The 19855-nt window shown below is 42.0% G+C and overlaps 1 protein-coding gene across 1 annotated transcript in view; it reads right to left on the bottom strand.

Annotated features, from left to right (window-relative positions):
* The window catches only part of MYH15 (myosin heavy chain 15), a 60490-nt gene that overhangs the window by 379 nt on the left and 40256 nt on the right, over positions 1-19855 (bottom strand). Inside the window, exons 29-43 of the mRNA XM_083816767.1 lie at positions 19226-19316; positions 17682-18071; positions 16075-16201; positions 14885-15003; positions 14217-14413; positions 13238-13587; positions 12377-12501; positions 10044-10159; positions 7764-7956; positions 6901-7104; positions 5457-5582; positions 3966-4136; positions 3430-3534; positions 2221-2316; positions 1574-1711 (exon numbers count right to left, since the gene is read on the bottom strand). Of these exons, the coding sequence (XP_083672893.1) occupies positions 1574-1711; positions 2221-2316; positions 3430-3534; positions 3966-4136; positions 5457-5582; positions 6901-7104; positions 7764-7956; positions 10044-10159; positions 12377-12501; positions 13238-13587; positions 14217-14413; positions 14885-15003; positions 16075-16201; positions 17682-18071; positions 19226-19316 (2548 nt within the window). The remainder of the gene's footprint in view (positions 1-1573; positions 1712-2220; positions 2317-3429; positions 3535-3965; positions 4137-5456; positions 5583-6900; positions 7105-7763; positions 7957-10043; positions 10160-12376; positions 12502-13237; positions 13588-14216; positions 14414-14884; positions 15004-16074; positions 16202-17681; positions 18072-19225; positions 19317-19855) is intronic.

The raw sequence follows: 19855 nt of genomic DNA, 5'->3' as shown, positions 1-19855 counted from the left end.
GAAATACACTAGCACTAAATGGACATACCATATTGAATTTAGCCATCATTTCGAGTCTTACTTCAGCTAAGAAGACAGGCTTCTTGTCCTTATGCTAAGGTGTGTATCATCCCTTTGATAGCAGAGGATTTCTATAGAGCCCTGTTGCAATGCATGAGCCCTGTTGCAATATATGATGATGTTCGCTCTGAATCACACATACTTTCAAAAGTTTCCAGGAACATGAATAGCAGTAGTAGAGAAGGTATTTTTAGGACTACACTATTAAAAAAAAAAAAGTCTTTCCAATGTCTTTCTCTTACTAAAGGAGTCGTTCCCTGATTTTTGGGACAGCATTCATTGTCTGAACAAGTGTCCACTTCTCTATGACTTCTGCGGTTATGAGGCAGAAGAAGGTGCTAGGAAAATACAGGGAATAAACTACAAAGTATTTTGAACATAAGTTACTCTCATGATTTACATATTTTAGTGTCTGTGGCTTTGTGAAATTAGGAGTTTTTTTTGGGGGGGAGGGGGGAGCTGGAAAAAAATTGAAGAAAAATGTTGAAATTTTTCCTCTTAAAGCCTACAAAACTTCATGTGAGCTTCGGTTGCAGTACTGCTTCCATCATATGCAAATGCGTGAGACCAGATGTTCATCTAGTTTTAACGTAGATGGTGGAGCTACAGTAATTCATTTCAACTAAGGTGATTTTATTAGTCCAATATAAAAGCAGAAATTTCCTCCCACAGAATTGTGGATAAAGTAGAGAGAAGGAAGGGATGGGATCAAGTGGTATAAAAATAACTAAATGGTTACAGAAAGGTTTCTTTTATGTTACTTGACTTTGGAGTTGTAACCCCCATTAAATTTATATGATATTAAGTACGGGAGTTTACATTACATTTGTAAATGAAATAGATAAAGCAACGACCCACCTCCTCTTTCTGTCTTTCCTACAAGTAGCAACACCAGTATTCCTTGCTGTGGTTGCCATCAGGCAAGCATAGACAAGCAAGGGTTTGCTTTCAGTTCCAGACCACGTTCTTAGGCTCCTTTTAGTTTCATCCGTATTACTCTACTACCATTTTGATCAAGTGCAAAACACCATAAATATATTTCTAGTTACTAATTACTTCCCAGCATCCAAGTGACTAATGACTACTATTTTCATCCAGCTCTTCAATTCAATACAATTTTTGAAAGAGCAGTCAAAGTATCTGGCAATCTGCTAGTGCAGTCATCCCCTGGCTTTATTACATATGTAGAAATCTACATCAGACAGAGAGAGAGAGATGGAGCTTTTAAATATCCCACATAAAAAGACAGTTTGGCAACTTCTGGATGCTGAGCAGAGAGGTTAAGTGACACCATTGAGAGAACAGAGATTTCATTTTGTATAAGCATCAAATTGCTGTCCTAAAGATTTACTGTAACATTAAAATAAAGGGTGGACTGAAACTAAAAAATTTAGTAAACAATTATTTATTCTAGTCCATATTACTGTAGGAGATGCAACAGATCTTCCTGCATACATAGCATGTGCTACTGTGTATTAATGAGTCACATTTGCTCCATATAGTAGAACCATACCTTTTTCATGCCAATATCTCTTGACTTGCTCCTCAGCTTGTTAACTTGAGATTCAGCTATTTCAGCCCTTTCTTCAGCATCATCCAGATCATGTTGCTGTTTTCTGTACTTTGAAAGGTACAGATTGGCTTGTGATTCCTGGTGAGAGAAAATAGTACAGCTGATTTCCTCCAGTCCACATGAAGCAAAGCCTTCCATTTCAAGCAGGACACAAGTGCTCAACACGAATCACTAACAAGTCTATGGGAACCACTAGACTCTTGGAGGGATGAGGGTTTTTATTTGTTTGTTTTAAGGGTTTGATGTTTGCAGCAACACTCTTCATTTCAAGTGAACTGGGAGGCTTTCAACATGTCTCCTGAGGGACTAGCCAGAAAAAAAGGTCTTTCCTGTTCCTCCCCTTCCCTCCACCCCCTGCAAATTACACTCCAATCTTCAGATAAAATGGAATATCTTTTCTTAATGTAATCAACACAAATGCTATATACTATATATATAAATACATTTATAAGTATAGAGTTTGGATAAATACAAATAGTACTACGCACATAAATTCTGTACTTGTACTAAAAGCTTTTGCTGATTAAAGATTGTGGTTATAGGGTAACAAATTTCTCAGAGGAAAAAAGGCCTAAATTGTCACTTACAGCTTCCTCTGCTTGGTGCTTGTAGCTCTTCACTTTTAATTGTAGCTTATCAATCAGATCCTGCATCCGGGCCAGATTCTTCTTATCTTCTTCTGACTGTACCAAAACACCATCAATTAGGTTAGTAGTGTAAAAAGGCCAAAAATATCTCCCACAGTCCACTAGTTATGGGTGGCATATATATTATTTAACAAATGCATAGTTTAAAATATAAACAAGCCATATTGTGATCAGCCTGTGTGTAGATGAGGAAAAATTCTGTAGGCTGAAGATTTGTGAGGGCCTGCTTGCTGAGGACTAAGAATAGCCTCCCTATTTATAGATATATGTAAATATGGATATATATACACACATATGTACATGTATGCACACACACACACACACAGAGTTCCTTGCTTGGCAGGTGAGGACCTCTCTTGTCATTATAGAGTGTCATAACTGAGTAAAACAGACCAATGGGCAGGCCTAAAATATACGTAATTTGCAGGTTTTAAATTTTGTGTTGGAGGCAGGCATTTCTGGTAAAACCATCCAGGTTTAAGCTGTCACAGTCCATAAACAGAAGGACCTGCTAATTCTGTCTGCCTGTGCCACAGCACTGTCTTCTAAGAAAACAACCTCGGCATACACAAGTCAGAGTAAGACAACATGTAGGATGCTAAATAATGTCTTAAAGCAGATGGATGGGATTATCTTCTCAAGAATAATGTTGAAAGCAAGGGAAACAGTGCTCTGTGCTGAAGACCTTTTCAAAAGGCAAGCAGCAACAGCAGCTGTTAGTAAGCCTGCTGGAGGCTGAGGCTAGACCTTGCTGCCCAGCAGTAGGTGACAGAGCACTGGGACTGGGCAGCCCTATGCAGAGTCAACTGATTCCTTCTGGCTCTTTTTAGCAACATCAGCACAGCTGTGAGACATCTGGGCTCTTTCTTCTCTTGTAGTATGAATAGTCATCTAAGCCTGCTCCATATTAATACTGTGCTAAAACTGTCCAAATCCCAGCAATAGTAAGCTTTCTAACACTGGTTACAATGAGTCAGACAAGATGATGGTAGCCCTAGGAAGATGTTCCTCCCATCCCTAAAGCTTCCTGCAACAAGAAGACTCTGGGTAATGTCCTATTTCATCCTCCACTGAAACAAATTTAAGGCCCTGATAGGGAGAAGACATTTCTTTCCAGGGACCTAGTGGTTAATGCAGTCCTCAGTGTACCTGATAAGTCAGCTCTTTAATGCGCCTCTCAAACTTGCGGGCTCCTTTTTGGGCATCTGAATTGCGACGGAGTTCAGTCTCAAGTTCATTCTCCAGCTCACGAACCTGCAAAAAAGGAAAAACACTTGCCATTATGCTACAAATATAAAGAAGCAGATAACTTAGTTCGCAGTTCAATACGTGCTCATTTCCTCAGCATCTTAATAGAGCTGAACTTCAGGAATAGATCAAAATGTAGCCTTTTCATTCTACTTTTTCCATAAATGTATTTAAGCTGTACCAACAGCCAAAGGCCCCACTCAGAACTAGATGCTCTATGTTTTGCCTTTTTTTTTTTTTTTTTTTTAAATCAAGGGCTTGGTCATCTGCTGTGCTACAACAACTCACAGCTCACTGCAGCTGCTCACCTGCATTTTGTGAAACAGAGGAAAGCATTCACAGCATCCTTTGAACTTACCAGGCACCCCAAGGGCACCCACCCACTCTTAAGTCTGTAAAGCAGCAGATAGCAGTCCATAGTTTGATCACAAACTTACCCTGGATTCCAGTTTCTGGATCTGTTTCTTGCCACCTTTCAGGGCTATTTGTTCTGCCTCATCCAATCGTTTCTGGAGATCTTTAATGGTTTGTTCCATGTTCTTCTTCATTCTCTCTAAGTGAGCACTAGTATCTTGCTCTTTTTTAAGCTCCTCAGCCATCATTGCTGCCTGAAAAAACAACCACACTTTACAGCACTTCTGTCATGCTGTTGAATTATGTCTCAGAAAAAAAAGTGATAGAAGATCGATGATGGATCATCCACTACTTGGTTCATTGACTATACCTAATGCTGCCAAGCATATATTGTGTATATTTATCATTTCTGGACAGAGAGAATGCTTTTTTTCCCCCTCCATATTCTAATGCTGTGATTTAAGTCTTCGTTTGTTTGTTTTGGTATCCATGCTACACAATGTCCTCATTTATAATAGCTACAAGTAAACCTATGCCACTCACTGCAGACATTTCACCCAGAACTTATTAGAAGTCTTATACTGGAATTTGGGGCTCTTGAAAGGTAGTGAATTAAAACAACTGGCAGGCGAGTTTCCCTGCACAGCCACAGACAAGAGCTGCCTGAGCAGCTGTAACAGCACAGCAATTTCTGCAGTCTGTGCTGTGATAGGAAGCTCGGTTTCAACATCTTACATATTCCCTGACCATTCTGTAAAACTGGTAACAAGGGTACCAATTAGCTCATGTCTGATTTGACATGTGTCCCTGCCTCCAAGAGCCATTTACAGATTCTTGTATCCATCACTGAACATCCATGGGAAGACAGCAATCATTGCAGTCCAGGCTGGAGCTGAATCAAGGACAATCAGTGTCTTCTCTCTGGCAGGCAGTAATAGTACTGCCAGCTGAGAAGCAGTGAAGACTGTGGTACAAGAATAGCTTCATCCAGGCACTCCAGACACAACTCACAGAAACATCCAGTTCTAGATTTTACTCTGTCTGTTGGTATGATGTCATATGTCAGCCAAACTCTATGTTTCTCTGGGTCTGCGGGGAAAGAAACTATACTAGTCCAAATGTCATTTTCCTGACAGGAAGAATGCACTCTGTCTCTTCTTGGGATCTTCATCCTCATGTTTTTCTAATAGACACCTCATTTTGGATATGGGAATTGTACTCCTCACAGCAGATTCTATGCACACCTAGCAACCTGTTAGTGCTAGTTCAGTCTGAACTGGTTTAGCCTATCCAGGTATATAATCTACCCAATTCAAAAGCGACATGACCTGGGACTTTGAGGATCAGAGAAATCTGCATTCTTGGGGAAAATAATAATAAAAAAAAGATCAAGCAGAAGTATTTCCTTTCTCTTAACCTCTAGCCTGTTTACTTTTGTAGTTTCATCAGCTGCCTCCAGATAACTGTGGAGCACTTGGGATATATCAGGTTTGTAAGAGGTGCTTAGGAAATTTTGGGTTGTCCTAAGACAGTGTGGTACTGAAACAAATTGAGCAAGGAATGAGGCTACTTACATCTGTGATTGCTTTCTTGGCTTTTTCCTCTGCATTTCGGCACTCCTGGATTGATTCCTCTACTTCGTTCTGCATCTGGGAAATGTCACCTTCCAGCTTCTTCTTCTGATTGATTAGGCTTGTGTTCTTTTATTACATTTTCCACAAAAGAAACAGTGGAAAATTAGGAAAAATGATTAATAGAGACATAACTTCTCTAAATACCATAGCACACTAAGGCTTAATGATATTTGCAACCCCTGGATTACACAGAGCAATATTCAGGGAGGGAGACCCATGTATGTGGTAAGGGTTGGCCTTTACTACGCAGCTTAGCTTCAGAATGAGGAAATATTAAAAATACTTTCAATAATGTAAATATTCAGATTTCAGTTCAGATAAAATAATAAGCATGAGGCTGAAACCGAAGAATGAGTAAAGCAATTCATCTTGGAAAAGTAATGATCCATAATCAGTTAGTCAATAAGGTGATTAAAACAAAAGCCCCATGTCAAACTGCTGAAGTATCACAAGTGCTGAATATCATAAAATATTGCCAGCCTGTAGCTCATTTTCATTTCCTTCTGAATGTTGGTTGTTTGGTGAAGAGACAGTTGGGTTTTGCAGCAAAAATGCCGGTGAATCAGGATATGCGCCTTCACGACCCTGTAAAATCTGTGGTGACCATTGTGACCAAGTCCAAAGGGTTCTCTTAACGAAGACCTGATGTGGTAGAGCATGCTTTGCTGCCGTGCACAATGCACCTAGTGTTCGCAACCAGGCATTGAAGTTTGCTTTGCTGAGTAATAACAGCACCTTGTGCAAACACTGTTGCTTGCTGTAGCGAGGTGGGGGTTTGTCTATTCTCCCACGTGCCTGGTGACAGGACAAGGGGGAATGGGCTGAAGTTGCATCAGGGGAGGTTTAGGTTGGATATTAGGAAAAACTTCTGTACTGAAAGGGTTGTTAGGCATTGGAACGGGCTGCCCAGGGAGGTGGTTGAGTCACCATCCCTGGAGGTCTTTAAGAGACGTTTAGATGTTGAGCTTAGTGATATGGTTTAGTGGAGGACTTGTTAGTGTTAGGTCAGAGGTTGGACTAGGTGATCTTGGAGGTCTCTTCCAACCTAGATGATTCTGTGATTCTCCAAAGAAATGCCTCCCTATCGCAGCCACAGCCTAATGAAAGCAGGAAGCTGGGTTTTTATAGCACCAAAGAAAGTAATAAATAAAATTTATTCTTATCTCCCATCCTTATATTTTCTGTGAACTGTTTAATGCAGTTGGTTGAGTCATCAGTTCCAGCTAACCTGAAAGTAATGAGGTGGCATTCCTGCAGAGTGACTTATTTCCTCTACCATTTTCTACCTTGAAGGTGGGCAAGGAGTGTGTCTGCTTTATGACAGCAATGGACAAACAGTGTTAGTGCTTAACAGGCAAGGCTGTTTAACCCAGAAAAAGCCAACCTGAGTATGCAGCAGGTTCACACGTTCGGTGGCTTCCAGCAGCTCATGCTCTGCCAGCTTCCTTGCTCGTTCAGTCTGGTCTAGCAAAGCCCTCAGCTCATCCAGCTCCGACTGGAGAAGATTGTTCCTCCTGTCAGAGACCGCCAGCTGTTCCTTCAGATCTTCATTCACATGCCCTGAGTCATCCAGCTGAACCTGAAGTTCCTATAACGAAGCAGACAGGTTTTTACCAGTCCGAATGCATTTTGAGCCAGTGTGCTTACATGAGAGGACCACCTCTAGAAGTTCAGTGCTTCTTTATCGGAGAAAGGCTTCCTCCAGACTGTAATCTGAATAGCTTTTGTGGTATGTGGTACAAAGAGTGCAAAACCTGATCTGCAGTCTGTCAGAACTAGTGCTTCTGCCTGAGGCAGAACCAGCTTCATAGCGTGGGAGAGATATGAGGCATGCGATAACTTGAAAGGTCTCTTAGCAAGACTCTTTAAACAACAACAACAAAAAAATTACTTATGTTGAAGCACATTAGAAAGCGGAATATACACACACAATCTGTACTCTGGCTAACTGACTTGCTCTCCACTTTTAAAGGATTTGCAAGCTCACATGGAAATCAGATTTTCAGTACCTCATGCTGTAACTTTCTGCCCCAACAGGAAACTGTAGCCAGCAGGGGTTTTACGCCTGGATCTCATCCCACCTGTATGCAAGTCTTGGAAGAGATCCATAGTTCAGTGTTCTCTCATGTCAGAGGTGATCATTAAGCGCTTTTCCTGCATGTCCATGAGAGTAGCTTCTCTTAATCACCATCACTGTTTTGCTGTGTGCTATGAAACCCAGCCTGCGACTGAGAGCTCTCAGAGTACCTTTATTTGTGTTTGCAGGACACGTGTTGACTTTGTTGCTTCTGCAGCATGCCTGTTGGCATGGCTGAGCTGGATTTCCATTTCGTTGAGGTCCCCTTCCATCTTCTTCTTCAGCCGAATGGCCTCATTTCTGCTCCGGGCTTCAGAATCAAGGGTGGACTGCAGTGAATCTATGGCACGTTGCTGATTTCTCCTGGTTTTGGAATAATGTAAAAGGGCCATTTAGAGTGAATGGACTCATTTTACTCTCTGGGAAGGAACATAGAACTACCTGCAACAGTACTTCACCTTTTCCAGGTGTCTCGTTGCTAGAAGCAGCAGTACATTCCTGAATGACATACATAGCATGTGTTTCCAGTGCCTATTGCCATCTACCTGTCTGCTGTGTTTCACACTCTCAGCTAACTCCTGATCTGCAAGAACCTACAGTATTCATCTCCCTCATTTCCTTTGGCAATATTACAGCAATATTACAGATTTCCCTTAAATCTCTCATGAGCTCAAGCAAGTACAGGTTTGAACCTAGCAAGAAGCATTTCAAACTTAGCTGTCACTTACCAAGGTATTTACCAAATTGTTTGCTTGGTTGCTTTACATCTCAGCCTTTTTATGAAGGCATTAAGGAACAGAATTAATCAAACTGATGGTAGGTAGCTATGTTCAAGCTAATCATTCTAGGCACCCTGTATATAGTAAATGACACTTGCAAGATACAATTTATTGCATCGTAATGTAGATGTTGAAACATACATTTCTTATACTCAATTACAACAGGAGTATTTCAGGAATAGAAATCTGCGTTATGGACATCTACAATTAGAAGAGATTGAGCGCGCTGTAATTAACAGGCTGCTCCCCCTGTGAAAGGCCGTTTACTGTCTATTTAAGAGATGGCAAAACAAATAGAGACAGGTGCATTATTTTCCTCTAACAATCTGAACAGAGAGGCTTAAAAACAAAAAAAACCACAAAAAAACCCTGCAATTCCAGGCTCTGAGTCCAGTGATAAAGGTTTTGCCTTCCTGCAACCAGAAAGAAACTCAAAGCACAAAATACGACTCACACAGTGAATTTTTTTCTCGCTGCCAGACGAGCTTTGCTGATTGCATAGGATTTCTGGGAAATCACCAAGTCAACAAAGGAAACCTTGAGGGTGTTATTGCTTGGGCAAGACACTGAACTGTGCCCCACATTCCCAGGAGACACCACAGCCTGCCTGCTGAGCAGTCTAGAAGCAAAACATGCATGAGGCTGAGGCAGAAACACTAATTAGGATAGCCTGTCTGGGATCTCCGTAATTCAGACATCTGCAGGACACATCAGCAGATAGCCCCTGAAAGCACCAAAATCTTGTTTGTTTTTCTGAAGCAATTAACATGTTAATGCTTATATCTGCTCTAGCCAAGGTGGACCTCCGGCCTCCCCTTTCCCTGGCCTTTACCCTTCTAGCAAACAATGATGTGCTTCTTGGACTAATAACACTACAACACTAAGTGGTTCAAGACCAGAGTTTCCTGAAGGACTGCATACACGTTGCTAAAAATCTGGCCCAGAATCAGTGTAACTCTGCAGACTAGAGTTTGTACTGCAGGGAGGAGAGGCGCGACAAAAGACATCATCCCTCTGCCATCTAAATGCTTTCCACTTTTCCTGTTCGTCCCTTTCACCTGCAAACTCCTCTCCTTCTATATTGACACCGCCTGTACCTCTGCAAGTCTCAGGGGTTACCCAAATGATGTACAGGTAACTGCAGGCTCCTCACATCCTCCCACAATCAGTGTAGCCATGACTGCATGAATTAACTACGTGCAGAGGTAAAGATTGCCTTTAGCTAACACCATTTGAGCACCACTGATTTTGTCTGTGGTTCCCGTTGGGAGGCACTCATCCTAGGGGATTGGGAGGAGGCAGCAGACTAGTTAGACATGCTTGTCTCCATGCTATAAACATGTAGGATTTGCAGCTCATGGTTGTGTCCATGACTTTGGCTGTGCCAGTCAGCTGTTTAATGGTTGCTTTGTAATGTGTCTGATGGGCTTACATGTACACTGGCAGAAACTGGACTGACAGGAATATTTGAACTAAGAAAAGGTAATGTAGTAGGACTATCCTTTGGCAAATAACCAGAGCTGCCTTAGTTACTGATACCGAGTATCAGCTTTTGCTGATGTGATTACCTGTGTTTTGTTTGGCTGGCTCGGGTCTTGAAAATATTTCTGATCTTTTGAGATTTTCCCCTTAAAAATAAGAATTAAAAAAATATTTGTCTCTGCACGGTACCTCATATTTTCCATTTCTTCATCCTTTTCTGTCAGTTTCCTTTCAAAATCAGCCTTAAGCTGAGAAAGTTCAAGCTGAAAACGAAGGGTCTTACTTTCTTCATGCTCCAAAGCTCCCTGAAACAGAAAGCAACAAGAGCTTGCAATTGCACATATGATCCCTTCATGCTTTTCTCACTGTTCCCAGTAGCACAGTTACTTCCCTGCCCCTCTCTTTAAGCAAGGACATGAACAAAACAACACATTTATCTGCCTTCTAATGCAAGCTGGCAGCTGGAAAATTGAGCAGCAAGCTCCTCAGAGTACAAATTGTCAAATAGTCCATGGCTTACAAAAAGATATATTAGGCTTTGCCTGTATGGCTTTGATACCAACAAATGCATTCCCCTTGCACCCCAATACAGACACTCTCTGGAAATTCATGGGCTTGTAAGTGATAAGGAAAAACTAAAGCCAGATTGGTTTTGGAAAGTTGGAGGGGTCCACACTCCCTCCAGCTCATAAGGACCTCTCCAAATCATGGAGTGTTGAAAGCCTCACAGGTACACAATCTCGTTATGCAAAATGACTTTAAGGAAAGAAATAGCAGATATCAGCTCTGTATGAAAATACAAAACTACTCTGTCCCCTTTTTCCAATTAACATGAAAGAAGCTATGGAACAAGGCAGGTTAGTCCCAGCATCTTTGTTCTTACATCATCTCTCATGAATGGTGGTCAAAAACTGCACTGAGAGCAGCCTGTGGTTATCTAACAGGGCCTCAGACTCCCAGGTCTTGCCATTGTGACTCAGTGCTGCTCTCAAACAGGGAAGGAAAGCAGAAGGAATGCCACATATTTTGGAAGTGCTCTCTGAAGGGTAAAATTGCACTGGCTTAGCTGTGTTTCCCTTAAGAGATGATGGAAACAGAATGGGGTTTCTGATGGCAAAGCTGTTTAAAATCCTTGCTAATCCCTGGCCATCGTGCAGCAGCTACAGGTCACTCAGATGCAGGTTTCATGCCAAGGAACCACCCCACATTAACAGCACACAGAAGTACCACATCACCAGTGGTGAATGCCAGAAACCCAAACTCACAAGGGAGGGAGGAAGTCAACATTAAGCCATTGCTTTCACAATTAAAATAAGATACATCATCACTTTACTTTCATTAGCCGATAATTTCACTGAGCTTTAGGAAGGCATTCCACACAGTTCAGGAAAGTAAAGTATGCCCCTGAGATCCCCCAAGAACTGGATGTATTCTTTGGTGTGAGAAAAGCTCAGTGACAGAGCATGTAATCACTCTTCACATCTCAGAGCTGGGGAAGCAAGATGTGCTATTTCCTCTGCTCTTATCACCAGACCTGCTTGTTTGGCTGTGAAATCCCTGCAAACTGTAAAGCATCCTGTAACAGACAAAAGAAGTTGCACAATATTTGAGGTATTAACAGATCCCTGTCACCGCATGATGTTCACTTTAGCATTTGCTATGCAGAGAACAATTGAAATGAAATGCAGCCCTCACTAACAATCCTGTGCTGTGTTGCTTCTAGCCAGCAACACCCACACCCTTTCCTAGCTCTGCAACGCACCAAACTTCCAAAAAACCTGACAACCTGCCTTTCTAAGTGAATCACCAGGATTTCCAGTCGGCCTGTTCCATGTTGTTGGTTTGTTTCTGGAAACTGGGATGGGGTGTCCCTCTTGGGTACATGCATACTTGTCACTACATAAACGAACACAGTGGTGTTAAGTGTCTCTATCAAACTCCTGTGGGAAACAAAGATTTTCTAGATGGCCTGTTTTTGTCTCACTTCTGAGCCTGGTACCACTTTTTTTTTTTTTTTTTTTTTAAGCAGGCTGCACTATCTAACACACTATCTAAGACCTTAGAGTATTTCAAGTCATCAGGAGGTTTGTTTTCTTATGCTCAAAGACAGGAAGTGGTGAATTTGCTGATTGAAATCTAGACACTAGAAATATCTGATAAAATGTTGTAAAGCCATGATTCCCAGCAATTTCTGTTTCCTGAAAGACTGGAATATACCATGCTAGATTTTCAGAACATGGGCAGAGGATTTCAGAGCTTTCTGAAAGAAAAGGAAAAACAAACACACAAAAACCTACAAGACACCTCCTTTGACATGGCCTCCATTTCATGATCTTAGAGGTGAAATCTCCAAAAGTCACCAGTCACTCTTGAAAACTATGGCTAGGAAGCCCAGGGGAGCTGGGTGTGCAGGGAAAGTTCCACTTGCTATCAACACATTCAGTGTTGCTGACAGAATCAAAAAGGAAGGAGATTCATGACAAAGACATCCTTTCCTCTTCCTTTGAGCTCTCTTTCCTTACCTCTGCTTCTTCCAGAGCCAGCTGAACTTCTGACTTTTCTTGTTCAACCTGTTTCTTGATTTTTTCTATTTCGTGAAGGCTCTTGTTTCCTTCACTAATCTGGTTGGTCAGATCAGAAATCTCCTCTGAAACAAGAAAAGGTCGGAGGCGTTTATTGTCAGTCTGAGTGTCCCAGAGATAATGCAAGTCAGGGAGTGAGAATACAGGATTTGTGCCTCAGACTACTACTTCAAAGGTTCATCTGTACATCAGACAGCTTGTGTTCAGCTTACTTTTACAGCAGCTGTTTTTTACCCGATGTACTTGAAGGCACAGACTTTCTCATAAATGCTTTTTGAAGTGGTTTAGTTCTTATCTGTGATTGGCAGGTGAGCAACATTGTGCCCTGCTTTAGGAGCTATCTAGGCTTCATTTGTTGCGCCTTTGCTATCTTTCTTGTTCCTGCGGCTGTCGCCTCTGCCAGTGGTGGTCTCACTTCCCCTGCCCCTCACACTGATGGGAGTGACGAGAAAAGCACTGGGGACAATTAGAAATTTTCTTCCAATGATGTGAATTTCTCCATTGGTTTAACAAGTGTGGATTCTACTATCAGTAAAAAGCTAAATAGACTTTTAAGAGCATTCCTTCTTTCCAACGAGGATTACTGTTTTAAACAAGACTGTAGGCAACATTAGATTACACAGATCTAATCAGTCCTCTGGCCATACCGTTTTCTGTGCTTAACCCCCTTGTTTCCAACATCAGTCAGTATCTTTAAACACACCTGAAAGCAATTCCCAAGGACTTGAGAAATGCCTTTCCCTACAGCTGTCCTCCCTGCTGTGGCACTCACACCAGGCATGGGGCCTGAATGAAACCTACCTTGCAGATTCTTGTTTTCCCGTTTCAGTGTCTCCAGGTGGTCCAGTGTCTCTTCATAGGCATTCTTCAGCTTGAAGAGCTCAGTGCTGAGGCTACGGGCCTCCTTCTGGGAAGCCTCCAGCTCAGCCTGTGACTCTTCGTACTTCTGCTTCCAGTCATTGATGATCTTGTCGAACCCACGCTGCTTCTTGTCCAGGGTGGCAGCTGCTGAATTGGCCTTTTCTAGGTCAATCATCATGTCTTCCAGCTCATTCTGCAGCCTGTGCTTTGTCTTTTCCAGAGAAGAGCACTTGGCATTGGCAGCCTCAATTGCTTCCTCAGCTTCTTGCAGGCGAGCAGCAAGTTTCTTCCTGCCAGGTGGGGAGAGACAGTAAAATGACTGAGCAACCACTGCCATGCTATCCAGAAAAACTGATGCCAAAGCAGCATCTCAATAATTCAGTTTCTAAAAGGAAAGTGCAAGGAAAAATAAATGGAAATCAAGCCTCTAGAGAGAAGGGCCTATGAGAGGCGGAGAATAGCTTAAATTGTGAATGCTGACAAGTGGCAGATAATTTTGTGCATGTGTGTGTATGTATGTGTGTGAATGTTTGAAATTGAACTTTTCACCTCTCAAACAGAAGCCTGTTGTTATTTGCTAGCTGTAACCAGTATGGACTGATTGTAAATTTTGATAAAACCTGGTCTAAGTGAAAGTTTCACATACTGAATTCTCTGATTAAAAGACATAACCACTGATAAGTAATCAGTTCATGCCTTGGGGCTTTTGTTCATAGACTAGACTAGGAAAACAGGGTTTGGTAGTCACAGCAGGAAGAAGAGGTCCTGGAAATAAAGGAAGGGTCCCCAAAAGAATAAAATGAAGATGCTAGATGGAGAAAATGTAGTGGAAGTGGGGGAAGATCCTGCAGATTGGAGACATGCAGATGCTACAGTCCTCCCAGCTGAGGGGGAGATGAAGCCTATAGTGCCCACTTACTTGGCATCTTCCAGCTCCTCAGTTCTCTGTATGGCATCAGTCTCATACTTTGTTCTCCACTGTGCCACTTCTGCATTTCCCTTGGAGAGAGCCCGCTGCAGCTCTGCCTTGGCTTCTTGCTCCTCCTCATACTGCTCCCGCAAGAGATCACAGTCATGCCTGGCCGCTTGCAGGGCATGAGCCAGGGCATTTTTGGACTGCAGAAATAGAAAGGTCAAAGCATTGGACGGGTACCTACTGAAAAACCCAAACAAACATACTCTAGAAATTCAAATGGAGACAGAAATATGTTTCTTTTTGCCTCTGGCCTTGACAGTACTGATCAAGTCAAGTCAAGAAGTACTTGAGGTCATCCCTACTGGTGACATGCTGGGCAAACTATCAAACTGAGGATACCTCTGGAGAAATAGCCAAATTTTTAAGATGCAAGATTTAAGATTTTGGTTATACTATTGGATAAGTTTTATTTACCAGTTATGGACACCAGATATTTTCCAAAACTCTTCTCCTTTGACTTACTTCTGTCAGGGGCAGGAACTTATATCCTTACAATTACGAGGAAGTGTTCTCACTCCTATGTATCATTGCAGCTTTTGTCCAGGGTACAAATGAACACGAGTAGCTTTTCCCATTCCAACTCAATGAATAGAACACCATCAAAGCATTACCTTGGTTTCCTCTTCTAGCTGTCTCCTAAGTTCTTCAATCTGTTGGGTAAATGATGTTTTTCCCCGGGACAGCTGACTTATCAGTGACTCCTTCTCTTCAAGCTGTCTTACAAATTCACCTGTCACAGGATTTGACCAAAAAAGGGTAAGAACAGGAAGTGACACACTCCTAGCCAGAGCCAAAAATCAAAGTCTGACTTGTCCAATTCTGCAGAGGAAAAGAACTAACAATGATTGTGGCTGACCTTTTGTGAAGTGTCTTTCAAACTTGTAACCACCAAGATACTTCACTTTCTTCTCTCTCTTTTTTTTTTTTTTTTTAATAATTATTATTTGTAGTGTCATTACTTTGATTCATGATTGTTAGTTCATCTCATGGATCAGGCTAGATTGATGCTTACTTTCACATGCGATTGTAGCTGGTTTTGCTTACATTTTTTCTTCACTATTTTGCTTTTCCACAGACTCCTTTTCAGTTGGCTCCAAAGTACCCTAATATCCTCACAACTGCCAGCATACAGACCAGGGGGACACATAAGGAAAACTATCACGAGAAGGGCATCACTACAGGGTGGAAACTGCAGCCTTATAGGAGTACATAGAACTAACAAGATAACTGGCAGAAAATGAAATATATGTGTCTGAAAACACATGGGAAGTTAATCTAGCAGAACAGTGATAACTGATGAGGATGCTGAGATCTAAAAGTTCTCTAGCTAAAAACATAGCACACACTTGGAGGATATGTTTGACTGGATCCAAGTATCTCCTAGGTTGCAATGCCTGAGGTTATGCTGAGGAAGGCAGTATTCACACAGACAACAGCAGTACGCCAACTTCCTCATCTTCCCTCTAGCTTTGCAAGATAGATGCACATGTCATTGTTTATGAAACTGGATATTTAGCCAACACATCCATTTCGGCTCATGAGGTGGTAGCACATCATGCTGGTAACTACGGTTATAGATTAGTTTTAAAAGCTGGTCCAAGGCAGGGTCTCTTCTGTCAAGGTTATAAAAATACTGAAGACAGGAAAATTGGAAGATACAAAGCTATAGCTCCATTCAGCAGTCCTAACCCAACCAGTTTCAGTACAAATGCTACTGCACAAAACTCCTCTTTAATGTAGCCGCCTGACATACTGAATCCCAGTAATCTATCTGGGCTGAACACTCACATGTCACACATACCATTCTCACTCTGGAGCTTTGTCTTCTGAGTAGTGAGGTCGTTCATGAGGCGAGTCATTTCATCCAGTTTAGTTTTTGTCTCATTCAGATGATCTTCATAAGTGCGACAAAGTTTTTCTGCATTTGCCTAATGGGAAGCAGGCGAAAAGACATACAAAGCTGTAGCTTCCAAGTAACTATTTGGAAGTTGTAGCCTTCCAAATCTGTGTGTGTCCGCGTGTGCATGTGTCCCTTTCAGAGAAATGTCAGATAACAAAGACCCATATATCACTTTCAGCAGCAGCATACAAGGAGCGATGAGGCAGAGGTTAAGGCTGGGTCTTCATAAGCTTTAAAAAACACTTACATCATGTTCTGTTGGTATCCTGGTTTAAGGAAAAATTTGACCCGGCAAATACTACTTTTCTGTTTTGCACCAAGTAGAACAACAGTGAAATGCATCTTCCGGGAACACTGAGTGCCTAGAACTTGAATAAAGAATTTGGGATTTGGCTCAGATATAAGAGTGACCAAGAAGAAATTATCCCACTCATCATCATGTGTGTGTAATTAGTATTTTTCAAGATACAGTTCATGAACAGCAAAGGTTACAGAGGGACAAATGACATCCCTTGTTCTTAGTGAGCTTCTCATAAGTATCTCTTAAAGCTCTTCAATAAAGCAGATCAAAGTCTTGTCAAGGTTTTGAAGACAGGGACACTGGGACTGAAAGAGGAAAACCTGCTATGTCATCTTGGAGGACAGCAGCAAAGCAGGGAATAGGAGCCCTGTGTCTGCAGCCCCAGTCAGGGGTCTCCCTGCCAGACCATCTTCCACATTCATTTTCCCTTAATTGCATTCTGAACTGATTCACCAGAGTAAAAAGACTTTGCAAGACCTTCAAAAGCAATCACATGCCTATGAAGTTCAGTCATAAGCCTCATCTTAATTGCTAGATGGGAATATCACCTCCAATGAAAATTGCTTTACTGATTCTGCTCTAATTGCCATTTATCATAAATTGAGGCTGATGACAGCCTTCTAACTCTCAGAGTAACGAAATCTCTTTTCTTCAGTTGCACAGAAAGGACTCTTTAGAGTGCCCTGAAAGCCACCAAGCCTATCTGCTCAGGAAGCAAAATGGGTAATTCAGCCATAGAAAGTAAAAATAAACAGGACTGTCACAAAGCTTTTGTTTTACACTCCTTGTTAACATGACTCAAAACAGTGAGCAAGGAACAGGATCTGAGGGTACTGTGCTTGGGATGGGAGCCTAACCTTGGGTGGCATCACACCAGTCATCATGAGCATCGTGGAGCACAATTTAAGTGACACGGTTTTCTGCTCTGAAATATATGAATAACCAGTATGTCTGGGATGGGAGATGCACTGTGTTTTAGACAGGCCTTCTCAACTGCTGTCTCATCTCCAAGGTAAGAAGGATTATAGCACCAGCTGAGGAAGGGGTGATACTACACACACATGCACCACCAGATTGCAAGAAACCACCAGATTGCAAGAAACCACATTCTGAAACACTCCAGCTCTACCAGGCGTCCTAGGAAGCCTTCAGACCAGCCTTGGCTACACGTGATCATTGGGGGTTTGAAAAGCCTCAAGACACTTACTTTTCCCTTCACCATCTGCTCCATGTTGGATGACAGATCATCCACCTCCATCTTCAGCTCACTTTTCTCCTTTTCCAGTTTCTGCTTGACCCGCTGGAGGTTGTCCAGTTGTTCCCCCATCTCAGCCACGCTGTCTGCATGCTTCTTCCTCAGGGTGGCAGCCGTGGCTTCATAGTGCAGCGTGGCCTCCTCAAGGTCCCGACGCAGCTTCAGGAACTCAGCCTCACGTTTCTTGTTCATCTCCAGCTGGGCAGCAGTGGCTCCCCCAGCCTCCTCAAGTCGCTCACTTAATTCCTCCAGTTCTCGGGCCAAATCTGATCTCTGCTTTTCCACCTTGGCTCGAGCAGCTCTTTCTGCTTCCAGCTCCTCTTCCAGTTCTTCTATACGAGCCTATCAAAAAGACAGAAGAACCTTTGGGTTACCCTCCATGACGATTCCCATTGGAAAAACTTGAGGCACCTTACAAATAATTAAACCTTCTGCCAGCCCACACTTCACAACAGAGATGGAAGCAGAGCAGTTAAGGACTTGCCAAGTTGTGCCAATAAATCGGATCTTGAGCTGGAGTATGGATGATGAGCTACATCTTTCTCATAGTAGATTGCTTTACAAGCTCTACAGTTTGCTCTACAAGCTTTAGTTGAAGACACTGAAGTACACTGACCTTGTATTCTGTCATGTACTTTACATTTAGGTCAAGTACAGCAGAGTGAGAAGTTTTTTTTATAGTAGCACGGAGGAATAGCAACTAATTGTGATTGAAGGGGAGTGTAAGAGTTCTCTTTACTTCCACTCTAAGAGCTACATGACAGAAGTAACTTCTCTCTAGGAGTTTTAAGACTGAGGATTTTGAATACAGCAGTGTGTCAAACTGCATGTATAATGAGTACTCATTGGGAGTAGTCTTTATTAAAAACCAGTTATTTTGATGAACATATGCTTCACATTCAAGTTACCTGAATGTTCTTTATTTATAAAGCATCAGAGCTGATATTTTGGGTCAAGACATTTAATTTGGACTGGGTTGGTTGCCTTTGGCCTTCTAATTTCTGTCGAAAATTTCCTGCGCATTTGAGCCCTTATCCTAAATTTCAAATCCATGCCTATTCACTGCTGAATCCTCCACAGCATCCCCACAACCATCCTCAGGTTCAGAGCTTAAAACACATCACCAAAACTTTTCTGCCTATCCTGAAACCACTAGCATTCTGTAGTCATAAGTCCTGCTACTGGGAAAGAACCACTATGGAGAAAGCATCCTGAGGGGAAAAGGTACTAATACGGGCTGCTACAGAGTTACACCACTTGGTGTCTCAAAGCTGAGCTGCAGCTTGCTATGAAAATCTCTGCAAAGCACTTCAGTGAAGCATAAAAATCATAGAATCACTGAACGGTTTGGGTTGGCAAGGACCGTAAAGATCACCTAGTTCCAACCCCCTGCCATAGGCAGGGACATCTTCCACTAGACCAGGTTGCCCAAAGCCACATCCAGCCTGGCCTTGGAAAGACTCATCCTAAGACAGATGAGAAAGAACCACACTGACCTGAAGCTCTTTGATCTTCTTCTGCAGCTGCATTACTATAGCTTGTTCATCTTCTATCTTGGAATTCAGCTGGCTCATTTCAAATTCTTTCCTGCCAAGGAAAGGAAAATCCCACTGTGACAATTTTCCCCACAATTCAAAGTTAGGCTTATGCAATTTTTAAAGTTGTTCAATAAAACTCCTAATGCATCTAAAAATGAAAACAATCCTCATGTATTGCCATGTGTGTGAAAACACATCCTTCTCTGAGCAGTTGTTTCCAAGTCAAGACTCTGTAATAAGTTGTGCAATTACATTTCTTGTTCTTTTGGTCATACAAAGTAATATTATTTTCTTACTCAATGAAAAAAAATCCCTAACCAAGCCGTGTCTTTCAACAGTACTGTCATAGTTAGAATGGACAACATTTTAGAGTCTTCCTTCAGTTTTATCTGCTAATATGCTGATAAGGGTAATCAATTATAATGTTTCAGGCATACTGTATGCAAGTAACAATGATTTTCCCCTCCCTCCTTGGTTATACATTCTCTCCTCTGTCATGAAAATTCCTTTTAGCCACCATCAGAGCAGGATGACACACCTGAAGTCTCATAAATGGCAGTACTAACTGTGCTGCTTTACTTTGTATAA

This window comes from Anser anser (assembly GCF_964211835.1).
Source record: "Anser anser genome assembly, chromosome: 1".
Taxonomy (NCBI): Eukaryota; Metazoa; Chordata; class Aves; order Anseriformes; family Anatidae; genus Anser; species Anser anser.
The sequence above is the reverse complement of the archived record's forward strand: the minus strand, read 5'-3'. Positions and strand labels throughout refer to the sequence as shown.